The sequence below is a fragment of the Ranitomeya variabilis genome, chromosome 3 (genome assembly GCF_051348905.1).
Source record: "Ranitomeya variabilis isolate aRanVar5 chromosome 3, aRanVar5.hap1, whole genome shotgun sequence".
NCBI lineage: Eukaryota > Metazoa > Chordata > Amphibia > Anura > Dendrobatidae > Ranitomeya > Ranitomeya variabilis.
Window position 1 is genome coordinate 448,623,596 of NC_135234.1, and position 24,690 is coordinate 448,648,285.

Genomic DNA, 24,690 nt, shown 5'->3' on the forward strand with positions numbered 1-24,690 from the left:
TCCTCCAACCGACAGGCTCTGGTGGGCGAGTGGGTGGGGGACGGAGCCAGGACCGGACTTCTGAGCAGGATCTTGGTCCTGGAGAGGGATCTATGAGGATACGGGGTGGCAGTACACGCCGTACTCATAGTCCGCCTTGTGGGAATACAGGAGTGACTGTTCACCCTGTATCCCTTCCGGAAAACCTGAAAAGAAACGACGCACATTAAAGGTAGATAGGGGTCTAATCAAAGACCCGTGTCCACCTCCTACTGACACTAAGCTAAACTGAAGTGCATAATGCCAGTCGGTGGGGTGTACACTGCAGAAGAGGAGCTAACTTTTTTTGTGCATAGTGTCAGCCTCCTAGTGGCAGCAGCATACACCCACGGTTCCTGTGTCCCCCAATGAAAGGAGATAGAGAAAGGTCTTTTGAAGACCTCATGGGGTGCGCAGTGTGTATAATACATTAAAAAAAAAAAAAAAACACCATTAATTAAAATCACTGTTTATTTGAACATAAATATATATATAAAAAATATAATATTTATATTATAAAAAAGGAACCAAACAATTTTTAAGGAATGGGGAACACAATTTAAAATGTTTTTTTTTTTTTTTTTAGCTGTTTTTTGTGGCCATAAAATAAATAAATAAAAAATACACAAATAACAAAAATGAAACCCCATGCATTGTGAAAAGAGAGGCAAAATAGGGATTTTTGTGTACTCACCGTAAAATCCTTTTCTCCGAGCCATTCATTGGGGGACACAGACCATGGGTGTATGCTGCTGCCACCAGGAGGCTGACACTAAGTATTACAAAGAAAGTTAGCTCCTCCCCTGCAGTATACACCCCTCTGCTGGCTCCCAGCTAACCAGTTCGGTGCAAAAGCAGTAGGAGATCAATAACAACATATAAGCGTATAGCATGTCACATTATATATGAGAGTATAACATATCAAATGATAAAAACAAATACAACTAATAATAGGGAGGGAGCTGTGTCCCCCAATGAATGGCTCGGAGAAAAGGATTTTACGGTGAGTACACAAAAATCCCTATTTCTCCTTCGCCTCATTGGGGGACACAGACCATGGGACGTCCCAAAGCAGTCCCTGGGTGGGGACAACATCAGATCAGGCCGTGTAACCGCTACTTACAAGTGCGCCAAGGCGGCCTGCAAAGTCCGCCTGCCCAGACTCACATCTGTGGAAGTGTGTGAATTATAGTGCTTCAAGAATGCATGCGGACTGGAGGAATTCGCAAGCTTGCGGTCGTGCTTGCCGACGCCTGGTGCCTAGAGCCCTGAGACAGGGAGATAGGCTGACATCTAGCACGGAAGGACTCCTGGATGGTGAAAAGAATCCACCAGGCTAACGTGGCCGATGAACACGGCTAAACCCTTCCTGTGACCGTCGGGAAGCCTACTTACCATCGAGAAGCCCAAGCAAAGTGTCCAACCTTCGGAAGGACGCCGTCCTCGATACGTACCCACTTGGAGCACTCACTTCTTCCAGATTATGGAGAACCCATTCCGTTGTGTGGACTGGAGCCGAAAGAGATGAGAGGACGATGCCCCTGCAACAGTGGGAATACAAAACCACCCTGGCAACGAGGGAAGGGGATGGCTTGAGGGCAACGATGCACTGATGGTAATAAGGAAAAAAGACTGAAAGGAACAGAGTGGCAAGCTCTGAAGACTCATCAGGATGACAAGAACGCAGAGAAAAAAGGGGAGTGACGTTCCCTGATAGTAAAGTCTTTCTGGATTGAAAAAGGAGTCTACTGTAAGATCCCCAGGACCATTAAGGTCCCCCAGATCTAACGGTACGCGGTAGGGAAGAACTACAGGTGAAGGCTCCCTGCGAGAAGGTCCATATTTCCAGTTTTGACGAAATAAGACGGAGAAAAACTAGTACCGCAAGCGAGAAAACCTGACATGGTCAGTGCGGGTCTCCCGGGATCACTGGGGGCCTTTTCTGCTTCCAAAAAGATCTCAAGACGTAGTGGAAGAGGAGTTATGGAAATTGGTACCGTGGAAGAAACGGAGCATGCACTGCGATGGACTTGGATCTTGAAGCCAAACCATGAACTGTAGTACATAGGCGTTCAGCTTGGACGCCATCCGACCTACATCTGGAGTACTCCAGTGAAGGCAGATGTGAAGGAAGACTTCCGAGTGAAGTTCCCACTCACTTGAGGAGAAAACCCTGACGGCTGAATATGTCAGCCGCCCAGTGTTCTACTCCAGGGACATGTACTGTTGAGATCACCGAATGATAGATCTCGGCCCATCAGAGAGTGCGAGGTACCTCGGCCATGGCGCTTGACTGTGGGTACCTGCGAGATGATTGACGTATGGCACAGCCGTGGCATTATCCAAATTGAAGACGGATGGTTGACCCGCCTAAGGGCAGTGGACCTGCTGTAGGATTAGCCGTACTGTTCGGATCCCCAGAGAAATGATCGGGAGAAGAAGACGGGCATTGGTATCCCTAATAACCATTGGACCAGAAGAAAGCTCTGGATGAGGAAGGAGCTTAGAGACTACCTTTTGAAAGCCTGATTGACTTGCTGAAAACGAGCGGAGCAAAAGAAAACTACTTCCGTTTTCGTCTTATTGCTCAGAACCCTCCTAGCTAATTGAATGAACCGAGGGAATGAGTGATCAAGTGCACAAGCTCCGTGTTGAAGGGCCACGACCTTGACTCGAGAGAGAGAATTACCATCCTTCTTGTGCAGGATCATCGTCAAAGAGGATCTGCTGGGCTGGGAATGAGGAAAAAACTTGTCTAAGTTTAGCTGCCAGCCCAAGTGAGAGGGTATTGCAAGTGATATAGATGACTTAGCGTAGTCCTTGTAGAGCGGCTAGAAAGTCGACCGAGTAGGGCAGGACGACCATGTTTCTAGGGTGCAAGAAGCACATGACAACTGCTATGAGCGTTGCGACCACTCTGGTGCGGTAGCCAGGCTGAAGGGCAAGGTCGTGACTTGAAAATGCTGTTCGCGAATGGAAAGGAGAAGAGATAATTGTAGAGGAGAAAAAAGTAGGCATGTGAGGGTAAGAAAACCGAATGTCGATGGATGCCAGAAAACTCCACTTTTTTTTTTTTTTTTTTTAAGTAATGGCTGAGCGGAGGAACTGCATCTGAAAAAGGAGGGCCTTGTCAAAGGTTGTTAGAAGTTTGAGGTCCAGGAATGATCATACTTTTCATTTTCTCCTTCGTGAAACCAAGATCTCTTAGATCTAGACTGTCCAGGACAATGCTTCTACTGCTGGATGGGTCTGTAGAAAAAATACGATCCCTTGTTAGTCTCCCGCTCAGAAGATTTGATTTGAATTGAAGTAGATAAGGTCTCTGACCAGGAGACTATTGGTCAAGCAACATCATGTGGCGCTAAAGAAGGGTAGAGCGCTGAACCCGAAGCCACAAGACGGAACGAACCAGATTTGCTATCCGACCGTCTGTGGTTTTTTAATTGATGATACATCGGGCAGGGATACTGGTAGGTATACCACAAGAAATTCCACCCGGTTAGACTGCCAAGTGGCAGAATGCGGGGCTGCAACCAGCAGGCCTCTTGCCATCTTCGTGCAGAGTAGAAAATTAGGAACCTTCGATCCACCATTCTGTTAACAGGGACGTGGAGAGGAATCGTCCGCTTTCTTGCATCATCCCCTAAATTGATACAAAGGGGGGTGCTCGGACGCCAAAGATGTGTGCCTCTGTACATCCCCAGAGTTGAGGTCCCCGGGTGGACAGGGCAGGTTGTTTGGCATTAGGCCTGGATGCAGAAGAGGATACATGGAGGCGACATTGCATGTGTTCGTCTGTTGAAGATGTGGGGGCAATCGGTGCCCTTAAAAGGACCCGTCGCCCATAAAAATCAGACCAGGTATGGCAACCTACTTAGCGGCTTCTGTCCAGTGAATTGCTCGTCGATTTGTTGATGGTATAAATAGGAGAGTCCCTCCTTTTCTGAAGCTCTTGCAATCCAAGGCAATATGCGATCCATATTCAGCGTTGTTCTCAACAAATCATGGGGGAGAGATTAGGAAATGAAAAACTTCCGTTTTGCAGACGCCTGTACGTTTTTCTAGAACACTTGCGGCCCCTGCTAGCGGACGCTCCCATGTAGGAGAGGGACCATGTATCTCGGTCCTGCGAGCACTCCGAGCCACAGAGGGTTCACAGAGGGATTCAATCTCTTGGTCCGAGAAAACCATGGGTTGCGGTTAGGGGATGAGTGGCGAAGGCTCCAGAGCTCAGTTAGGGTGACCAGCTTCGGATTGATGATGTGCCCTTAAGACCAGTAAATACTGGTCATGCGCCTTTAAGACTAGGGAATACTGGTCGTGCGTCTTTAAGACCAGGGTATACTGGTCTTGTGCCTTTAGGAGGAGGGCATGCTGGTCATGTGCCTTTAAGAACCAGGACATACTTGTCATATGCTTTGAAGACCAGGGCATACTGGTTATGTGTCTTTAAGTCCAGGGCATATTGAACACGTGCCTTTAAGACCAGGGCATACTGGTCATGTGCCTTTAAGTCCAGGGCATATTGGTCACGTGCCTTTAAGACCAGGGCATACTGGTCATGTTCCTTTAAGACCAGGGCATACTGGTCATGTGTCTTTAAAACCAGGTCATACTGGTCATGTGCCCTTAAGACCAGGGCATACTGGCCAAGTGCCTTTAAAAACCAGGGCATACTGGTCATGTGCCTTTAAAAACCAGGTCGTACTGGTCATGTGCCTTTAAGACCAGGGCATACTGGTCACGTGCCTTTAAGACCAGGACATACTGGTCATGTGCCTTTAAGACCAGGTAATACTGGACATGTGCCCTTAAGACCAAGAAGTACTGGTCATGCGTCTTTAAGACCAGGGAAAACTGGTCACGTGCCTTTAAGACCAGACAATACTAGACATGCGCCTTTAAGACCAGACAATACTGGACATGCTCCTTTAAGACCAGACAATACTGGACATGCGCCCTTAAGAACAGACAATATTGGACCTGTGCCTTTACGACCAGCCAATACTGGACATGCGCCTTTAAGAACAGAGAAAACTGGACATGCGCCTTTAAGACCAGCCAAAACAGGACATGCGCCTTTAAGACCAGACAATACTGGACATGCGCCTTTAAGAACAGAGAATACTGGACATGCGCCTTTAAGAACAGAGAATACTGGTCATGCGCCTTTAAGACCAGACAATACTGGACCTGCGCCTTTAAGAACAGACAATACTACATGTGCCTTTAAGACCAGACAATACTACATGTGCCTTTAAGAAGGGAGAATACTTGCGCGTTTAATGCCTTGATGTAGAGTGGTTGTGCCCCCTTAATGCTAAAAATCGTTGCCTCAGTGTGAGCCGGCCGGGTGAACCAAGATGGCCACTGTGAGCTGCAGAGTAGATAAAATCTCGCAGAGAGCGAGAAGCGCCAACTCGGGGGGGCGGAGCGACGGACACGATGCTGAATAGGCCCAAGCCGGGGCCTAAATTTCTGTAGCAGGCGGGCGACACCAGCGGGGCGTTTCAGGAGACTTCCGGGATGCGGCCTACGCATCGGCCGAAGCCAGGGGCTAAATTTTTGTAGCCGGCCAGAGCGTTACCTCAGAGAGGTGGGCCACAGGAAAGTGGCTAAGGCTGCCTGCACCTTTATGGATATCCCTCTGAAGATGGATCTACTCACCATCGTTGCGCGTCCCGGCATGGAGCCGCCGCGGATGTGGGTTTCAGCGCTGTTCTGTGCAGCGTGGACGGTGCAGGGATAAACCTCAATCCATCATCCGTTTGTTAGGGAGGAGGAGAGGAACCGTCCGCCTCCTTGTACCATCCGCTCTTAATAGTGGTGGTGCAGTGGGGGCTGCTCGGACGCCACACTGGATTGTGCCTCTGAACAGCCGAGGGTAAAACCTGGTGGGCAGGGCTGATGTCCGGCAATAGGCCTGGCTGCAGAAGAGGATACTGAAGGTGACACTCCAGTGCTCGTCTGATAAGTGAGGGGGGAGATCGGTCCCATGAAAGGGCCGTCGCCCCTAGAATCAGCTCAGGCAGTGGCTTCCCACGTCGCAGGAGAGGATACGGAGAGGTGAAACTCCCGTGCTCGCCTGTTGTTGGTTCGGGGGAGATCGGAACATGAAAGAATCCGTCGCCCCCTTCGTCCGGTAAAAGGTAAAAGTAAAAAGATTCTTTGGGTCTGAATAGCAGACCAGTCCGTGTGCCTCCTACGGACACTAAGCAAGAACTGGTTAGCTGGGAGCCAGCAGAGGGGTGTATACTGCAGGGGAGGAGCTAACTTTCTTTGTAATACTTAGTGTCAGCCTCCTGGTGGCAGCAGCATACACCCATGGTCTGTGTCCCCCAATGAGGCGAAGGAGAAATTATTTGACTACGCGAACGACAAAACATTTAAGAACCATTAATAGCGCACATTTGATGAAATGTGCCTGGTCAGGAACTTAGAAAAGTGGCCAGATCCTGAACAACCAGAAGTAACATCAATACAATATGCACTGCACAGAGTATATATCATATACAGAAAGAATAATTTTACCTCTTTTTGGAGTAAATTCCACTCGGTCTCACTGACCAGACGATAACCAGAAGGAGGCACATATGCACTCTCCATAATCTGAGTGACACTGGAAAGAAGAGAAGCAGTTTCCTCCTGCTCAGGAGTCATGGCTTTAATTGCCTTCTCCTGATCTTTGGTTAACATGAATCCACTTGGCATGTGCAAAGATCCAAGGGAAGAAGTGTCAAAATTCTCAGACACAGAATCGGCTCCAACCAGCGGGCCAAAATCCGACTCATCCAGATTCCCAGCAGATTTGGCTTTGTTATTATAGCCTAGAGTTTTTGCCTGCAGCGGCCCTGATGTACCCAGACTGTCAGTAGACTGAGCTCTCCGGAGTCCATCTTTAAATAAGTCCTCTTGTTTACCAAAATCTTCCCCTTCATGCAATGCCAAGTCAGCATCTAAGGAATGGATTGAGCCATGAGAACTATTCATGAGACCCTAAAAAACAAACGCAATGAGCATAATTGAATGTAGAACATATAATAAACATAATAGCCTATTCCAACACAACAAAACCAAAACAAAGTAAATAATACTGTGCATGCGTACCGGTTGAAAGCCTTGAATAAAATATATCTAAAGAATTAAATAAAAGTAAAAGCCATAAAAACTTTTTAAACAAGTTAGTTCTTAACATAGAAAAAGAAAAGTAAAACAGGAATTCCTAATTCTGCAGACTTCAGAATGGAATTCATCCAGCACTACTTGCTGGCTCAACCACAAGTATGCAGGATGTTCTGGGACATTAAAGGGAACCCGTCACCCCCAAAATCGAAGGTGAGGTAAGCTCACCGTCATCAGGGGCTTATCTACAGCATTCTGTAATGCTGTAGATAAGCCGCCGATGTTACCTGAAAGAGGAGAAAAAGACATTAGATTATACTCACCCAGGGGCGGTCCCACTCCGATGGGCGTTTCAGGTCCGGTACAGCGCCTCCCATCTTCATTCCATGACGTCCTCTTCTGGTCTTCACGCCGCGGCTCCGGCCCAGGCGTACTTTGTCTGCCCTGTTGAGGTCAGAGCAAAGTACTGCCGTGCGCAGGCGCCGGAAAGGTCAGAGAGGCCCAGCACGTGCGCACTGCAGTACTTTGCTCTGCCCTCAACAGGGCAGACAAAGTACGCCTGCGCCGGAGCCGCGGCGTGAAGACCAGAAGAGGACGTCATGGAATGAAGATAGGAGGCGCCGGAGCGGACCTGAGACGCCCATTTGACCAGATCGCAGCGGGACCGCCCCTGGGTGAGTATAATCTAACCTCTTTTTCTCTTCTTTCAGGTAACATCGGCGGCTTATCTACAGCATTACAGAATGTTGTAGATAAGCCCCTGATGACGGTGAGCTTACCTCACCATCGATTTTGGGGGTGACAGGTTCCCTTTAAGGGAGAGACAAAGTCAGGAGGAATCCTAAATGCTTTACCAGTAGGAATTATTACTAATGTGTCCGATTGTCATCTCAATTCATAGTTGCACAGTTAACTGCACGTTGCCTAGGTTACTGCCACCCTGCAGAGTATCAGCGGTGGCTGGTTTACTTTGTAAGGCGCATGCTTTCAAGCTCTGCTCTGGATCCGGCCGGGTCACTGCAACTGAGGCAAAGCCTCCTCTGCCACCAACATTAGAGAGTACACAATTCAGACTAACAGCACGACTATGCCCCTGCACAAACTGTCAATATTCAACAGCGCACCACCCCTACAAGCAGGACGCCGGTAAGATGAGAACTGCACTCCTGAAAATAATCTGACATAAATAACAGACACACAACATACATGCAAAAATAGAAAAAAAATATAGCAAAAACAATCTACATTAACCCCTTCACCCCCAAGGGTGGTTTGCACGTTAATGACCGGGCCAATTTTTACAATTCTGACCACTGTCCCTCTATGAGGCTATAACTCTGGAACGCTTTGACGGATCTTGGCGATTCTGACATTGTTTTCTCGTGACATATTGTACTTCATGTTAAAGGTAAAATTTATTCGATATAACTTGCGTTTATTTGTGAAAAAAATGGAAATTTGGCGAAAATTTTGAAAATTTTGCAATTTTCCAACTTTGAATTTTTGTGCCCTTAAATCACAGACATATGTCACGCAAAATACTTAATAAGTAACATTTCCCACATGTCTACTTTACATCAGTACAATTTTGGAACCAAAATTTTTTTTTGTGACGGAGTTATAAGGGTTAAAAGTTGACCAGCAATTTCTCATTTTTACAACACCATTTTTTTTTAGGGACCACATCTCATTTGAAGTCATTTTGAGGGGTCTATATGATAGAAAATACTCAAGTGTGACACCATTCTAAAAACTGCACCCCTCAAGGTGCTCAAAACCACATTCAAGAAGTTTATTAACCCTTCAGGTGTTTCACAGGAATTTTTGGAATGTTTAAATAAAAATGAACATTTAACTTTTTTTCACACAAAATTTATTTCAGCTCCAATTTGTTTTATTTTACCAAGGGTAACAGGAGAAAATGGACCCCCAAAGTTGTTGTACAATTTGTCCTGAGTACGATGATACCCCATATGTGGGTGTAAACCATTGTTTAGGCGCATGGCAGAGCTTGGAAGGGAAGGAGCGCCATTTGACTTTTCAATGCAAAATTGACTGGAATTGAGATGGGACGCCATGTTGCGTTTGGAGAGCCCCTGATGTGCCTAAACATTGAAACTCCCTACAAGTGACACCATTTTGGAAAGTAGACCCCCTAAGGAACTTATCTAGATGTGTGGTGAGCACTTTGACCCACCAAGTGCTTCACAGAAGTTTATAATGCAGAGCCGTAAAAATAAAAAATCATATTTTTTCACAAAAATGATCTTTTCGCCCCCAATTTTTTATTTTCCCAAGGGTAAGAGAAGAAATTGGACCCCAAAAAATGTTGTGCAATTTGTCCTGAGTACGCTGATACCCCATATGTGGGTGTAAACCATTGTTTGGGCGCATGGCAGAGCTTGGAAGGGAAGGAGCGCCATTTGACTTTTCAATGCAAAATTGACTGGAATTGAGATGGGACGCCATGTTGCGTTTGGAGAGCCCCTGATGTGCCTAAACATTGAAACTCCCTACAAGTGACACCATTTTGGAAAGTAGACCCCCTAAGGAACTTATCTAGATGTGTGGTGAGCACTTTGACCCACCAAGTGCTTCACAGAAGTTTATAATGCAGAGCCGTAAAAATAAAAAATCATATTTTTTCACAAAAATGATCTTTTCGCCCCCAATTTTTTATTTTCCCAAGGGTAAGAGAAGAAATTGGACCCCAAAAAATGTTGTGCAATTTGTCCTGAGTACGCTGATACCCCATATGTGGGTGTAAACCATTGTTTGGGCGCATGGCAGAGCTTGGAAGGGAAGGAGCGCCATTTGACTTTTCAATGCAAAATTGACTGGAATTGAGATGGGACGCCATGTTGCGTTTGGAGAGCCCCTGATGTGCCTAAACATTGAAACTCCCTACAAGTGACACCATTTTGGAAAGTAGACCCCCTAAGGAACTTATCTAGATGTGTGGTGAGCACTTTGACCCACCAAGTGCTTCACAGAAGTTTATAATGCAGAGCCGTAAAAATAAAAAATCATATTTTTTTCACAAAAATGATCTTTTTGCCCCCAATTTTTTATTTTCCCAAGGGTAAGAGAAGAAATTGGACCCCAAAAATTGTTGTGCAATTTGTCCTGAGTACGCTGATACCCCATATGTGGGTGTAAACCATTGTTTGGGCGCAGGGCAGAGCTCGGAAGGGAAGGAGCGCCATTTGACTTTTCAATGCAAAATTGACTGGAATTGAGATGGGACGCCATGTTGCGTTTGGAGAGCCCCTGATGTGCCTAAACATTGAAACTCCCTACAAGTGACACCATTTTGGAAAGTAGACCCCCTAAGGAACTTATCTAGATGTGTTTTGAGAGCTTTGAACCCCCAAGTGTTTCACTACAGATTATAACGCAGAGCCGTGAAAATAATTTTTTTTTTTTTTCTCAAAAATGATTTTTTAGCCCCCAGCTTTGTATTTTTACAAGGGTAACAGAATAAATTGGACCCCAAAATTTGTTTTCCAATTTGTCCTGAGTACGCTGATACCCCATATGTGGGGGGGAACCACTGTTTGGGCGCATGACAGAGCTCGGAAGGGAAGGAGCGCCATTTGGAATGCAGACTTAAATGGATTGGTCAGCAGCCGTCACGTTGCATTTGCAGAGCCCCTGATGTACCCAAACAGTACAAACCCCCCACAAGTGACCCCATATTGGAAACTAGACCTCCCAAGGAACTTATCTAGATGTGTTTTGAGAACTTTGAACCCCCAAGTGTTTCACTAAAGTTTATAGCGCAAAGCCGTGAAAATAAAAATTCTTTTTTTTTTTTTTCACAAAAATGATTTTTTAGCCCCCAGTTTTGTATTTTCACAAGGGTAACAGGATAAATTAGACCCCAAAAGTTGTTGTCCAATTTGTCCTGAGTACGCTGATACCCCATATGTCGGGGGGAACCACTGTTTGGGCGCATGACAGAGCTCGGAAGGGAAGGAGCGCCATTTGGAATGCAGCCTTAAATGGATTGGTCTGCAGGCGTCACGTTGCATTTGCAGAGCCCCTGATGTACCCAAACAGTACAAACCCCCCACAAGTGACCCCATATTGGAAACTAGACCTCCCAAGGAACTTATCTAGATGTGTTGTGAGAACTTTGAACCCCCAAGTGTTTCACTACAGTTTATAATGCAGAGCCGTGAAAATAAAACATCTTTTTTTTCCCACAAAAATTATTTTTAGCCCCCCAAATTTTTATTTTCCTAAGGATAACAAGAGAACTTGGACCCCAGAAGTTGTTGTTCAATTTGTCCCGAGTACGCTGATAACACATATGTTGGGGTAAACCCCTTTTTGGGCGCACGGGAGAGCTCGGAAGGGAAGGAGCACTGTTTTACTTTTTCAACGCAGAATTGGCTGGAATTGAGATTGGACGCCATGTCGCGCTTGGAGAGCCCCTGATGTGCCTGGACAGTGGAAACCCCCCAATTCTACCTGAAACCCTAACCCAAACACACCCCTAACCCTAATCCCAACGGTAACCCTAACCACACCCCTAGCCCTGACACACCCATAATTCTAATCCCAACCCTAATCCAAACGTAAATGTAATCCAAACCCTAACCCTAACTTTAGCCCCAACCCTAACTTTAGCCCCAACCCTAACTTTACCTCCAACCCTAGCCCTAACCCTAACCCTAACCCTAAACGTGACTGAAATACGTGGCACTGAAATACGTGGCACTGAAATACGTGGCACTGAAATACGTGGCACTGAAATACGTGGCACTGAAATACGTGATACGTGGCACTTAAATACGTGGCACTGAAACACATGGCACTGAAACACGTGGCACTGAAATACGTGGCACTGAAATACGTGGCACTGAAATACGTGGCACTGAAATACGTGGCACTGAAATACGTGGCACTGAAATACGTGGCACTTAAATAAGTGGCACTGAAATATGTGATATGTGGCACTTAAATACGTGGCACTGAAATACGTGGCACTGAAATACGTGGCACTGAAATATGTGGCACTGAAATACGTGGCACTAAAATACGTGGCACTGAAATATGTGATACGTGGCACTTAAATACGTGGCACTGAAACACGTGGCACTGAAATACGTGGCACTGAAATACGTGGCACTGAAATACGTGCAACTGAAATACATGGTACTAAAATATGTGGCACTGAAATACGTGATACGTGGCACTGAAATACGTGGCACTGAAACACGTGGCACTGAAATACGTGATACGTGGCACTGAAATACATGGCACTGAAATACGTGGCACTGAAATACGTGGCACTGAAATACGTGGCACTGAAATACGTGGCACTAAAATACGTGATACGTGGCACTGAAATACGTGGCACTGAAACACGTGGCACTGAAATACGTGGCACTAAAATACGTGCAACTGAAATACGTGGTACTAAAATATGTGGCACTGAAATACGTGATACGTGGCACTGAAATACATGGCACTGAAATACGTGGCACTGAAATACGTGGCACTGAAATACGTGGCACTAAAATACGTGATACGTGGCACTGAAATACGTGGCACTGAAATACGTGGCACTGAAATACGTGGCACTGAAATACGTGATACGTGGCACTGAAATACGTGGCACTGAAACACGTGGCACTGAAATACGTGATACGTGGCACTGAAATACATGGCACTGAAATACGTGGCACTGAAATACGTGGCACTGAAATACGTTTCACTGAAATACGTGGCACTATGACTGTCAGAAAATGTTCATTAAACGGTTAGGGGTGAGGTTAGGGGTAGAGTTAGGGTTAGGGTTTGGATCCCTTTATCACCTTGATGGTGGTGGGTGGCTTTTCAGTGTGTTTTCTGTTTTTTTCGATAAAAATGCATGCGTTTTTAACGCAAACAAACGCATGTGCTTAAAAACGCAAGAAAATACTGCAGGTTGTATTTCTGAAAATGAACGCATGCAGAAAAAAACCGCATGCGTTTGAAAACGCGACCAAACGCGTACAAAAAAACCGCATGCGTTTTCAATGTTAAATATAGGGAAAAAACGCATGCGTTTTTTGTGCAAAAAACGCTGCAGACAAAAACGGAAGTGTGAAACCAGCGACGCTTTTTATAGCAAAAAAGTTTTTGCGTCTCCACATTTTGAGACCTATAATTTTTCCACATTTGCTCCACAGAGTCATGTGAGGTCTTGTTTTTTGCGGGACGAGTTGACGTTTTTATTGGTAACATTTTCGGACACGTGACCGTTTTTGATCGCTTTTTATTCCGATTTTTGTGAGGCAGAATGACCAAAAACCTGCTATTCATGAATTTCTTTTGGGAGAGGCGTTTATACCGTTCCGGGTTTGGTAAAATTGATAAAGCAGTTTTATTCGTCGGGTCAGTACGATTACAGCGATATCTCATTTATATCATTTTTTTTATGTTTTGGCGCTTTTATACGATAAAAACTATTTTATAGAAAAAATAATTATTTTGGTATCGCTTTATTCTCAGGACTATAACTTTTTTATTTTTTTGCTGATGATGCTGTATGGCGGCTTGTTTTTTGCGGGACAAGATGACGTTTTCAGCGGTACCATGGATATTTATATCAGTCTTTTTGATCGAGTGTTATTCCACTTTTTGTTCGGCGGTATGGTAATAAAGCGTTGTTTTTTGCCTCGTTTTTTTTTTTTTTTTTCTTACGGTGTTTACTGAAGGGGTTAACTAGTGTGGCAGTTTTATAGGTTGGGTCGTTACGGACGTGGCGATACTAAATATGTGTACTTTTATTGTTTTTTTTTTTTTAATTTAGATAAAGAAATGTATTTATGGGAATAATATTTTTTTTTTTTTTTTCATTATTTTGGAATATTTTTTTTTATTTTTTTTTACACATTTGGAAATTTTTTTTTTTACTTTTTTACTTTGCCCCAGGGGGGGACAATACAGATCGGTGATCTGCCAGTTTGCATAGCACTCTGACAGATCACCGATCTGCGAGAAGTGCAGGCTGCTTCACAGTGCCTGCTCTGAGCAGGCGTCTGTGAAGCCACCTCCCTCCCTGCAGGACCCGGATCCGCGGCCATCTTGGATCCGGGTCTGGAGCAGGCAGGGAGGGAGGTAAGACCCTCGCAGCAACGCGATCACATCGCGTTGCTGCGGGGGGCTCAGGGAAGCCCGCAGGGAGCCCTCTCCCTGCGCGATGCTTCCCTGCATCGCCGGCACATCGCGATCATGTTTGATCGCGGTGTGCCGGGGGTTAATGTGCCGGGAGCGGTCCGTGACCGCTCCTGGCACATAGTGCCGGATGTCAGCTGCGATATGCAGCCGACACCCGGCCGCGATCGGCCGCGCTCCCCCCGTGAGCGCGGCCGATCGGCTATGACGTACTATCCCGTCGGCGGTCATACGGGCCCACCCCACCTCGACGGGATAGTACGTCAAATGTCGGGAAGGGGTTAAGTACTGAGCCGTCTTCTACTGAATTTTGACTGATAAGACATAAAAACCTCTTGTCTGTGAAGGTTTGAAAGCATTTCATTGTGAGTCGCAGTTCCAGGCGCTTTTGTCTCCTCTTCCTCCATTTGTATTCCTTCTTTTCGTTCACGATTTCTTTGCTCATCTTCCTCCTGAATATTAAAAAAACTATTATTCAGGTAGCACAATTATATTGGATTATATAGATAAGAAATGTGCCAAGTGCAGTTATTACAATATGGGGGAAAACAAGTGTAGCTCAGTAGGTATATATTCCTTACAATGCAAAAGAAAAAAGTTTCACGGTAGAGGTGTCCATTATGTATTTTTTTTAAATTTCCCAGGTCATTCATATTTTTAAATAATCCTGAATTATTGCATTTTCTTCACTTGGTCAGTAAACATAATAGGATTACCCTTCTAGTTCTGCATTGATTACTTTTCAGCAGTTTCATTATCCAGCATGTTGCAGACAAACAACTGCTTCCTAAATCAAAACTGCCCCAGTAGCACCAGCTACATGATGTCACTAATTACAGTAATCCTAAACCCTTATTCTGCCCCATAATGTTTATATCTCTCAACAGTGAATTATAGAAAAAAAGGCATTTGTCCAGATGAAAGAATTCTCTTAAACAAGCTGCCCTAAGGCGTTTTGTACAATCAATGGTGTAATCTGGCCTACTTGCTCCGTAACTGAATGGTGAATAAAGGCCCCGTCTCACACAGCGACGCTGCAGCGATACAGACAACGATGCTGATCGCTGCAGCGTCGCTGTGTGGTCGCTGTGTGGTCGCTGGGGAGCTGTCACACAGACAGCTCTCTCCAGCGACCAACGATCAGGGGAACGACTTCGGCATCGTTGAAACTGTCTTCAACGATGCCGAAGTCCCCCTGCAGCACCCGGGTAACCAGGGTAAACATCGGGTTACTAAGCGCAGGGCCGCGCTTAGTAACCCGATGTTTACCCTGGTTACCAGCGTAAATGTAAAAAAAACAAACAGTACATACTCACCATCTGTTGCCCGTCAGGTCCCTTGGCGTCTGCTTCCTGCTCTGACTGAGCCGCCGTACAGTGAGAGTTGAGAGCAGAGCGCAGCGGTGACGTCACTGCTGTGCTCTCACTTTACGGCGGCTCAGTCAGAGCAGGAAGCAGACGCCAAGGGACCTGACGGGCAACAGATGGTGAGTATGTAGTGTTTGTTTTTTTTTACATTTACGCTGGTAACCAGGGTAAACATCGGGTTACTAAGCGCAGCCCTGCGCTTAGTAACCCGATGTTTACCCTGGTTACCAGTGAAGACATCGCTGGATCGGTGTCACACACACCGATTCAGCGATGTCAGCGGGACCTCAACGACCAAAAAAAGGTCCAGGCCATTCCGACACGACCAGCGATCTCGCAGCAGGGGCCTGATCGCTGGTACGTGTCACACATAGCGAGATCGCTACTGAGGTCGCTGTTGCGTCACAAAACTTGTGACTCAGCAGCGATCTCGCTAGCGATCTCGCTATGTGAGACGGGGCCTTAAGACCAGTGACACTTCTACACATAGCGGCCAGCTTGTGCGCATAAGCTGCAGGTATCAGGCACCTGTCATAGTCTAATGATAACGGTCGCTCGCTTGCGCATGCAAACTAACAGGTATCTGTAGAAGTGAGCTCACTGGTCCTGCTCACTACCTGACACTCTGAAGTGAGCATGGCCAGTTTACTTCTATAAGCATTGATAGCATATATGTGGCATAAATGCCCTGAATAAACCACACAACATAAAGAGACCAGAAAAGCAAGACAACCATACCTTTTTGACAAGTCTGTGCATTTTTACATTCCTGCAAGTATAAACTATTATAAGCAAATAGTGTATTTTGGTTTTAACTATGAGCAACGGACCTGATCTTTCTTTTTCCTTTCTTCAACCTGTCGAAGCTGCTCTGTCGTCAGCACAGCCTCCATTCGTTTCATATCCTGCATCATCAAGCGCTGGGACTCTAAAAACTGATCATTTGCTTTCTGCCATGTGTGTTTCAGCTGATTGTGCTGCTGCCTTTCCTGTTCCAGGAGATGACATACTGCGCTCAAAAAGGCAAAAGAAGTCAATGAAAAGTACACTGATGATGCATAAGGCAAGACAGATCATAACTAGTGATGAGCGAGTATGCTCGTCACTCGGGGTTTCCAAGCATGCTCGGGTGGTCTCCGAGTATTTTGGGAAAGCTTGGAGATTTAGTTTGTGTCGCTGAGCTGCATGATTTGCAGCTGCTAGACAGACTGAATACATGTAGGAATTTCCTAACAAACAGACAATTCCCACATGTATTCAGGCTGTCTAGCAGCCACAAATCATGCAGCTGCTGCGACACAAACTAGTACGCCCAAAATACTTGGAGACCACCCAAGCATGCTCGGAAAACCCGAGTAACGAGCATACTCGCTCATCACTAATCATAACCATAACCAAGATAGAGCTTTTTGGTAAAGCACATCATTCTACTGTTTACCAAAAATGGAATGAGGCCTACAAAGCAAAGAACACAATACCTACACTTAAATATGGTGGAGATTCAAAAATGTTTTGGGGTTGTTGTGCTGCCTCTGGCACTGGGTGCCTTGGCTGTGTGCAAGGCATCATGAAATCTGAAGATTACCAAAGGATTTTGGTTCACAATGTAGTGCCCAGTGTCAGAAAGCTGGGTTTGCGTCCTAGGTTATGGGTCCTCCAGCAGGACAATGACCTCAAACATACTTCAAGAAGCACCCAGAAATGGATGGAAACAAAGCACTGGAGAGTTTTGAAATGGCTAGCAATGAGTCCAGATCAAAATCTCATTGAACACCCATAGATAGATCTTAAAATTGCTGTTATGACATGGCACCCTTCAAATATTAGAGACCTAGCGCAGTTTGCAAAATATGACTGGTCAAAAATTCCGGTTGAGAGGTGTAAGAAGATTGTTGATGGCTATAGGATGTGATTAATTTCACTTATTAATTCCAAAGGCTGTGCAACCAAATAATAAGATGAAGGTACCAACAATTCTGTCTTGCCCATTTTTACGGTTGTGTGTGAAATTATGTCTAATTTGCCTTTTTTCCCCTTCTGTTTTTTGTGTTGTTCCAATACACACAAACAATGTAAACATGTGTGTAACAAAAAAAAGTTTCTGCATCTCTTGGCAGCTAAAACGCTGCGGGAAAATCCGCAGCATTTTTGGTATGTTTTTGCATGAATTTGTTTACTGTACATTCAATGGGTCAAAAAAGCACAAAGAATTGACATGCTGTGGATTTAAACACTGAAAATCCTGAAAGGAAAATATTGATCATGTGCACAACACTCATCAAAGACGCACCGTGTGCACACAGCCTAATTGCAATTATTTTCTGGGTTAAATACTTCATTTTTTAGAACAATTTCAAGGGTGCCAACACTTTTGGCCATGACTATATATACAGACCCATACATATACCTGTAAAATTGAGGAAAGAAAGGTGGCACTCACCGAAAGCTTCAGAAACCATAATCCTTTATTCAGACAAAGTACTTCAGGAGGAACATGGGCAGAGGGTGTGCGGGAGAGTGATGACCTGGACGACACACAACCCTTTGCCCACCGTTCCTCCTGAAGTCCTCGTCTGAATAAAAGATTATTGTTTCTGAAGCTTTCGGTGAGTGAAACCTTTCTTTGTTCAATGTTACAAGTATGCTCATGTGACTCTTCTCAGTGAAGCACCACTGAAGTAAGCTATAGACTGGCGATTGTTCCAGTTCAGGAATTGCATGATTCAAATACCACTCACACAGTTATTCACATACATATACCTACATATGTTTGTTTTACATACACACATTTTATACTTCTCAATGCCTTGCTAAAATGCTACACCACACATACAGCGGCATGTAAATGTTGGGTACCCCTGGTCAAAATCACTGTTATCGTAAACGGTTAAGCAAGTTGAGGATGAAATGGCCTACAATTAGCCTGTTACGGTAATGGCTTGTCCACCATCATCGTTAGGAAAGGCCAGGTGATGCAAATTTCCCAGCTTCATAAAAACCAAGCCTTGGCTAACCTTGTGACAAAAAAACAGCCATGGGTTCTTATAAGCAGCTGCCTAGCACTCTGAAAATGCAATGCAGGAGAAGGCTATAAGAAGATAGCAAAGAATTTTCAAGTTGCCCTTTCCTAAGTTCGAAATGTAATTAAGAAATGTCAGTTAACAGCAACAGTGGAGGTCAAGATAAGGTTTTGAAGACCAAGAAAAATTTCTGTGAGAGCTGCTCGTAGGATTGCTAGAGAAGCAAATGAGAACCCCCCCTAGTCTGCAAAAGACCTTCAGAAAGATTTAGCAGACTCTGCAGTTGTGGCACATTGTTCTATTATTCAGAGACACTTGCACAAATGTGGCCTTCATGGAAGACTCATCAGAAGAAAACCTCACTAAAAAATTCAGGGTCAGAAGTATGGCAGAGAACATCTAAACAAGCCTGATAAATTTTGAAACAAGTCTTCTAGACTGATGAGGTTCTACTGATGAGGTTCTTTCCAAGGAAGAATGGATGAAAATCCCTCAAACAAGACAACTCTTGGTTGGCTGCCCAAACTTTAAGATCAGCCCATTTTCCTTTTTGTAATTTTTAAAATGTAAAAGATTTAAATAGGGATTTTTGTGTACTGACCATAAAATCCTTTTCTCCGAGCCATTCATTGGGGGACACAGACCTTGGGTGTATGCTGCTGCCACTAGGAGGCTGACACTAAATGATACAAAGAAAGTTAGCTCCTCCTCTGCATTATACACCCTCCTGCTGGCTCTCAGCTAACCAGTTCAGTGCAAAAGCAGTAGGAGATCAATAACAACATATGAGCGTATAGCATGTCATATTATATATGAGAGTATAGCATGTCAAATTATAAAAGAAGCACAAGCTAGTAACAGGGTGGGAGCTGTGTCCCCCAATGAATGGCTCGGAGAAAAGGATTTTACGGTGAGTACACAAAAATCCCTATTTATCCTTCGCCTCATTGGGGGACACAGACCGTGGAACGTCCCAAAGCAGTCCCTGGGTGGGGACAACATCAGATCAGGCCATGTGTAACAGCAACTTACAAGTGCGCCACCACGGCCTGCAGAGTCTGCCTGCCCAAACTCACATCTGTGGAAGTGTGAGAATTATAGTGCTTCAAGAATGCATGCGGACTGGACGAATCCGCAAGCTTGCAGCCGTGCTTGCCAACATCTGGTGCCTAGAGCCCTCAGACAGGGAGATAGGCTGATAGCACGAAAGGACTCCTGGATGGTGAAACGAATCCACCAGGCTAACATGGCTGATGAAACGGCTAAACCCTTCCTGTGACCGTCAGGAAGCCTTCTTCTTACCGTCAGGAAGCCCAAATAAAGTGTCCAACCTTCGGAAGAACGCCGTCCTCGATACGTACCTACTCTGAGCCCTCACTTCGTCCAGATAATGGAGAACCCATTCCATTTTGTGGACTAGAGCCGAAAGAGATAAGGGAAGGACGATGCCCCTGTAACAGTGGGAATACAAAACCACCTTGGTAACAAGGGAAGGGGATGGCCTGAGGACAACCTTGCCTTGATGGTAATAAAGAAAAAAGTCTGAAAGAACAGAGCGGCAAGCTCTGAAGACTAATCAGGATGACAAGATCGCAGAGAAAAAAGGAGGTGACCTTCCCTGATAGTAAAGTCTGTCCGGATCAAAAAAGGAGTCTACTGTAAGACCCCCAGGACCATTAAGGTCCCAAAGATCTAACGGTGTGCGATAGGGAAGAACCACCAGGTGAAGACTCCCTGCGAGGAAGTCCATATTTGCAGTTTTGTTGCAATAAGACGGAAAATAGGGATTTTTGTGTACTCACCGTAAAATCCTTTTCTCCGAGCCACTCATTGGGGGGACACAGGACCATGGGTGTTATGCTGCTGTCACTAGGAGGCTGACACTAAGTTGAGACAAAAAGAGGTAGCTCCTCCCCTGCAGTATACACCCTCATGCTGGCTTCCAGAGACCCAGTTCAGTGCAAAAGCAGTAGGAGATTAATAATATATTACATAACATTAGAGTATAACATGTCAGAGAAAGTCAAGAACCAAAAAGGTAGCGAGCCGAACAGGGTGGGTGCTGTGTCCCCCAATGAGTGGCTCGGAGAAAAGGATTTTACGGTGAGTACACAAAAATCCCTATTTTTCCTTCGCCACATTGGGGGACACAGGACCATGGGACGTCCCAAAGCAGTCCCTGGGTGGGAAACAATACAACCAAATAACTCCGTGTACCATCTGACTATATATGCTCGACGGCCGCTTGCAGAATACGTCTGCCAAGGGCCGCATCCGCAGAAGATTGAATGTGGACATTGTAGTGTCTTGTGAAAGTATGCAGGCTAGACCACGTTGCGGCCTTGCAAACCTGCTCCGCCGTTGCCGGATGGCCCAGGAAGCACCCATCGACCGAGTGGAGTGTGCTCTAATCCCCGCCGGGATAGGACTGCCCCTGACCCGATAGGATTCTTGAATAGCAGAACGGATCCATCTGGCTATCGTGGCCTTAGACGCAGCTAAACCCTTTCTGTGACCCTCTGGAAGCACAAAGAGGGAGTCTGATTTGCGGAAAGGAGCAGTTCTAGAAATGTACCTCCTAAGGGCCCGTACCACGTCCAGGGTGTGAAGGGCCTTTTCGACCCTGTGTTTTGGCTGTGGGCAGAAGGAGGGAACAATGATATCTTCATTAAGGTGAAAAGATGAAACCACCTTAGGGAGAAAAACCGGAGATGGGCGTAGGACTACCTTGTCCTGGTGGAAGGCAAGGAAAGGCGCCCGGCAGGATAGAGTGGACAACTCTGAGACCCATCTGATAGATGTTACTGCCACAAGGAAGGCAACCTTCCAGGAGAGGACAGTTAGCGGGACGTCCTGCAGAGGTTCAAACGGAGGTTCCTGAAGAACGCTCAGAACCAAATTGAGATCCCAGGTCTCTAACAGCATTCTGTAGGGGGGTATCACGTGGGAGACCCCTTGAAAGAAGGTCCTGACTTGCAAGTTGGCAGCAATCTTACGTTGGAACAATACAGATAACGCTGAGATATGACCCTTGAGGGAACTGAGCGCCAGGCCGGAATCCAAGCCGGACTGTAGAAAATCCAAAATGGTAGGGATTGAGAAAACAAGCGGAGGGTGACCTCGGAGCCTGCACCATGAGAAGAAGGTTTTCCAGGTGCGGCGATAGATGCAAGCGGAAGACGCTTTGCGAGCGCTTATCATGGTGGGAATGACCTGCTGGGAGAAACCAGCTTGAGTTAGAATCCAGGTTTCAACAGCCACACCGTTAAACGTAGGGCCCCTGAGCTCTGGTGGTAGATTGGCCCTTGGCGAAGCAGATCTGGATGGTCTGGTAACCGCCAGGGAACGTCGGATACGAGTTGAACGAGCTTCGCGTACCATGCGCGACATGGCCAATCCGGGGCGACAAGAATCACCGGAACCCCTTCCGTCTTGATTTTTCGGATCACCTTCGGCAGTAAGGGAAGCGGAGGAAACAAGTACGGGAGTTGGAACCGATGCCATGGAGATATCAGTGCGTCCACCTCGATGGCCTGGGGATCCCGAGAACGGGCTATGAAGTTGGGAACTTTGGCGTTCAGTCTGGACACCATCAGATCCACGTCCGGAGTTCCCCAGCGAAGGCAGATTTGCCGGAAAACCTCTGGATGGAGTTCCCACTCCCCCGAGGCGAGGCCCTAACGGCTGAGAAAGTCCACCGCCCAGTTCTTGACGCCTGGAATATGCACTGTGGAAATGGTGGAGTGGTTGGCCTCGGCCCAACGGAGAATGTGGGAGACCTCCTGCAACGCCGCCCTGCTGCGGGTACCCCCCTGATGGTTTATATACGCCACCGCTGTGACGTTGTCCGATTGAATTCGAATTGGGTGACCCGTGAGCAGGAAGTGAAAACGTCTCAGGGCAAAGTCTGATCGCTCGAATCTCCAGGATGTTTATAGGGGAGCTTCGACTCCCGAATTGTCCAACGCCCCTGGGCAGTGTGGTGTCGAAACACCACTCCCCAACCGAGGAGACTGGCGTCGGTAGTTACCACCAGCCAGCGGATCGGGAGAAAAGACCTCCCCTGGAGGAGAGATGATCCCAGAGTCCACCATGTGAGGGCTTGCCTGATCCTTGGGGATAGAGGACATGGCCGATCGAGGGATAAGGGACTCCTGTCCCAATTGTCCAGCAGAGCCTGTTGTAAGGGGCGGAGATGGAGTTGAGCGAAGGGAACCGCTTCTATTGCGGCCACCATTTTCCCCAGGATCTTCATGGCAAACCGAATGGACTGTGGACAAGGATGACAGAGAGTCCGAGCTCCCTGCTGAAGCTCTTAGACCTTGGACCGAGGGAGCAAGACCAGTCCCTTTGACGTGTCCAGGATCATGCCTAGGAAGGAGATCCGTCGGGCAGGAACGGGGGAGGACTTGTCCAAGTTGATTAACCAGCCCAGGCGCAAAAGAGAATCCAAGGTAATGCGAACGCTTGCTTCACAGGCCTGATAAGACGGACCTTTTATCAGGAGGTCGTCTAAGTATGGCAACACGACCACTCCACGGGAGTGTAGAATGGCCATGACAGCCGCCATGACCTTTGTGAATACCCTGGGCGCAGTGGCAAGGCCGAAGGGTAAGGCCGTGAATTGAAAGTGGTCCTCTTGGATGGCGAAACGGAGGAACTTTTGATGTGGCGGGAAGATTGGGATATGAAGATAAGCATCTTTGATGTCTATTGATGCTAGGAACTCGCCTGTCTCCATTTGGGAAATGACTGACCGGAGGGACTCCATCCTGAAGTGCCGAACTTTTACATACTTGTTTAGGAGCTTTAAGTCCAAAATAGGGCGCACCGTCCCATCCTTTTTCGGAACGACGAAGAGGTTTGAGTAAAAACTTCTGAATCTCTGGTGCTCTGGGACCGGAACAATGACCCCATTGTGGCGGAGGGATTCGATGACACGGTGAAGAGCGCGAGATTGAGCCCCCGAACTTGGGATACGAGAGGGGAAAAAGTGTGCTGGAGGGGAGGCGGAGAATTCTATTTTGTAACCAGAAGACACCAGATCTCTGACCCATTCGTCGTGGACGACGGAAAGCCAGACTTGTTGAAAAAGAAGCAGACGTCCGCCTACTTTAGAGGTGTCGACTTGAATAGTCCCCGAGTCATTGCGAAGGGAATCTGGCAGGCCTGGATCCTCTGGTTCTGGGTTGCCTAGGCTTTCCTCGCCAGGACTGATTCGGCCTGTATGAAGGTCGAGAGTCTCTCTGTGCGTGGGGATCGTTCTGATCTGGACGAGGCAGCAGAATTGGACCAGAATGGGCTACTGCGAAAGGGCCGAAAACGAAAATATTGTTGGTGCTGAAAGGCAGCTTTAGGCCTGTGTTGTGGGAGGAACTTGCTCTTCCCTCCTGTAGCATCGGAAATAAGCTGGTCTAATTTTTCTCCAAAGAGGCGTCCGCTCTGAAAAGGAAGGGAAATCAGAGACTTTTTTGAGGAGGAATCTGCGCGCCACTCTCTAAGCCAAATAGCTCTCCTAATGGTGATGGCGTTTGAAGCCGCAGTTGCTGCACAGTCCCCTGCGTCTAAAGACGCATACATCACAATCTCCAGCCATGGCAATTTGTTTGGCAAGGTCTGCCGCCTCAGACGGAAGTTCCTGTTCCTGAATGGATCTTGCAAGGGCATCTGCCCAGAAAACCATTCCTTTGGCGACCCAAGCCGCAGCGAAGGACGGAGATAGAGAGGAACCTGAGGCTTCGTACACTGAGCGAGCTAGGTCTGTGGCGTTCTGTGGGATTCTGTGGGATTTTTAATTGAAGCACCATCAGGTACGGATAAGAGCGTTTTGGTAGCCAAGCGCGATTCCGGAGGATCTACTAGTGGAGGTTCCGTCCAATCCTTAACAAGATCTGCGGAAAAGGGATACTTCGATTCCAGGGCCTTTTTGCCCGTAAAACGCTTATCCAGACGCCCCCTGTGTCGCCGGACTATATCCAGGAAATCTGGGTGAG

At 46.6% G+C, this 24,690-nt stretch overlaps 1 protein-coding gene across 2 annotated transcripts in view; it reads right to left on the minus strand.

Annotated features, from left to right (window-relative positions):
* Nucleotides 1-24,690, minus strand: part of RABEP1 (rabaptin, RAB GTPase binding effector protein 1) — a 118,899-nt gene that overhangs the window by 57,628 nt on the left and 36,581 nt on the right. For both annotated transcript variants that reach the window (XM_077296512.1, XM_077296513.1), the window contains exons 7-9: nucleotides 16,508-16,686; nucleotides 14,643-14,762; nucleotides 6,550-7,014 (exon numbers count right to left, since the gene is read on the minus strand). In XM_077296512.1, the coding sequence (XP_077152627.1) occupies nucleotides 6,550-7,014; nucleotides 14,643-14,762; nucleotides 16,508-16,686 (764 nt within the window). The remainder of the gene's footprint in view (nucleotides 1-6,549; nucleotides 7,015-14,642; nucleotides 14,763-16,507; nucleotides 16,687-24,690) is intronic.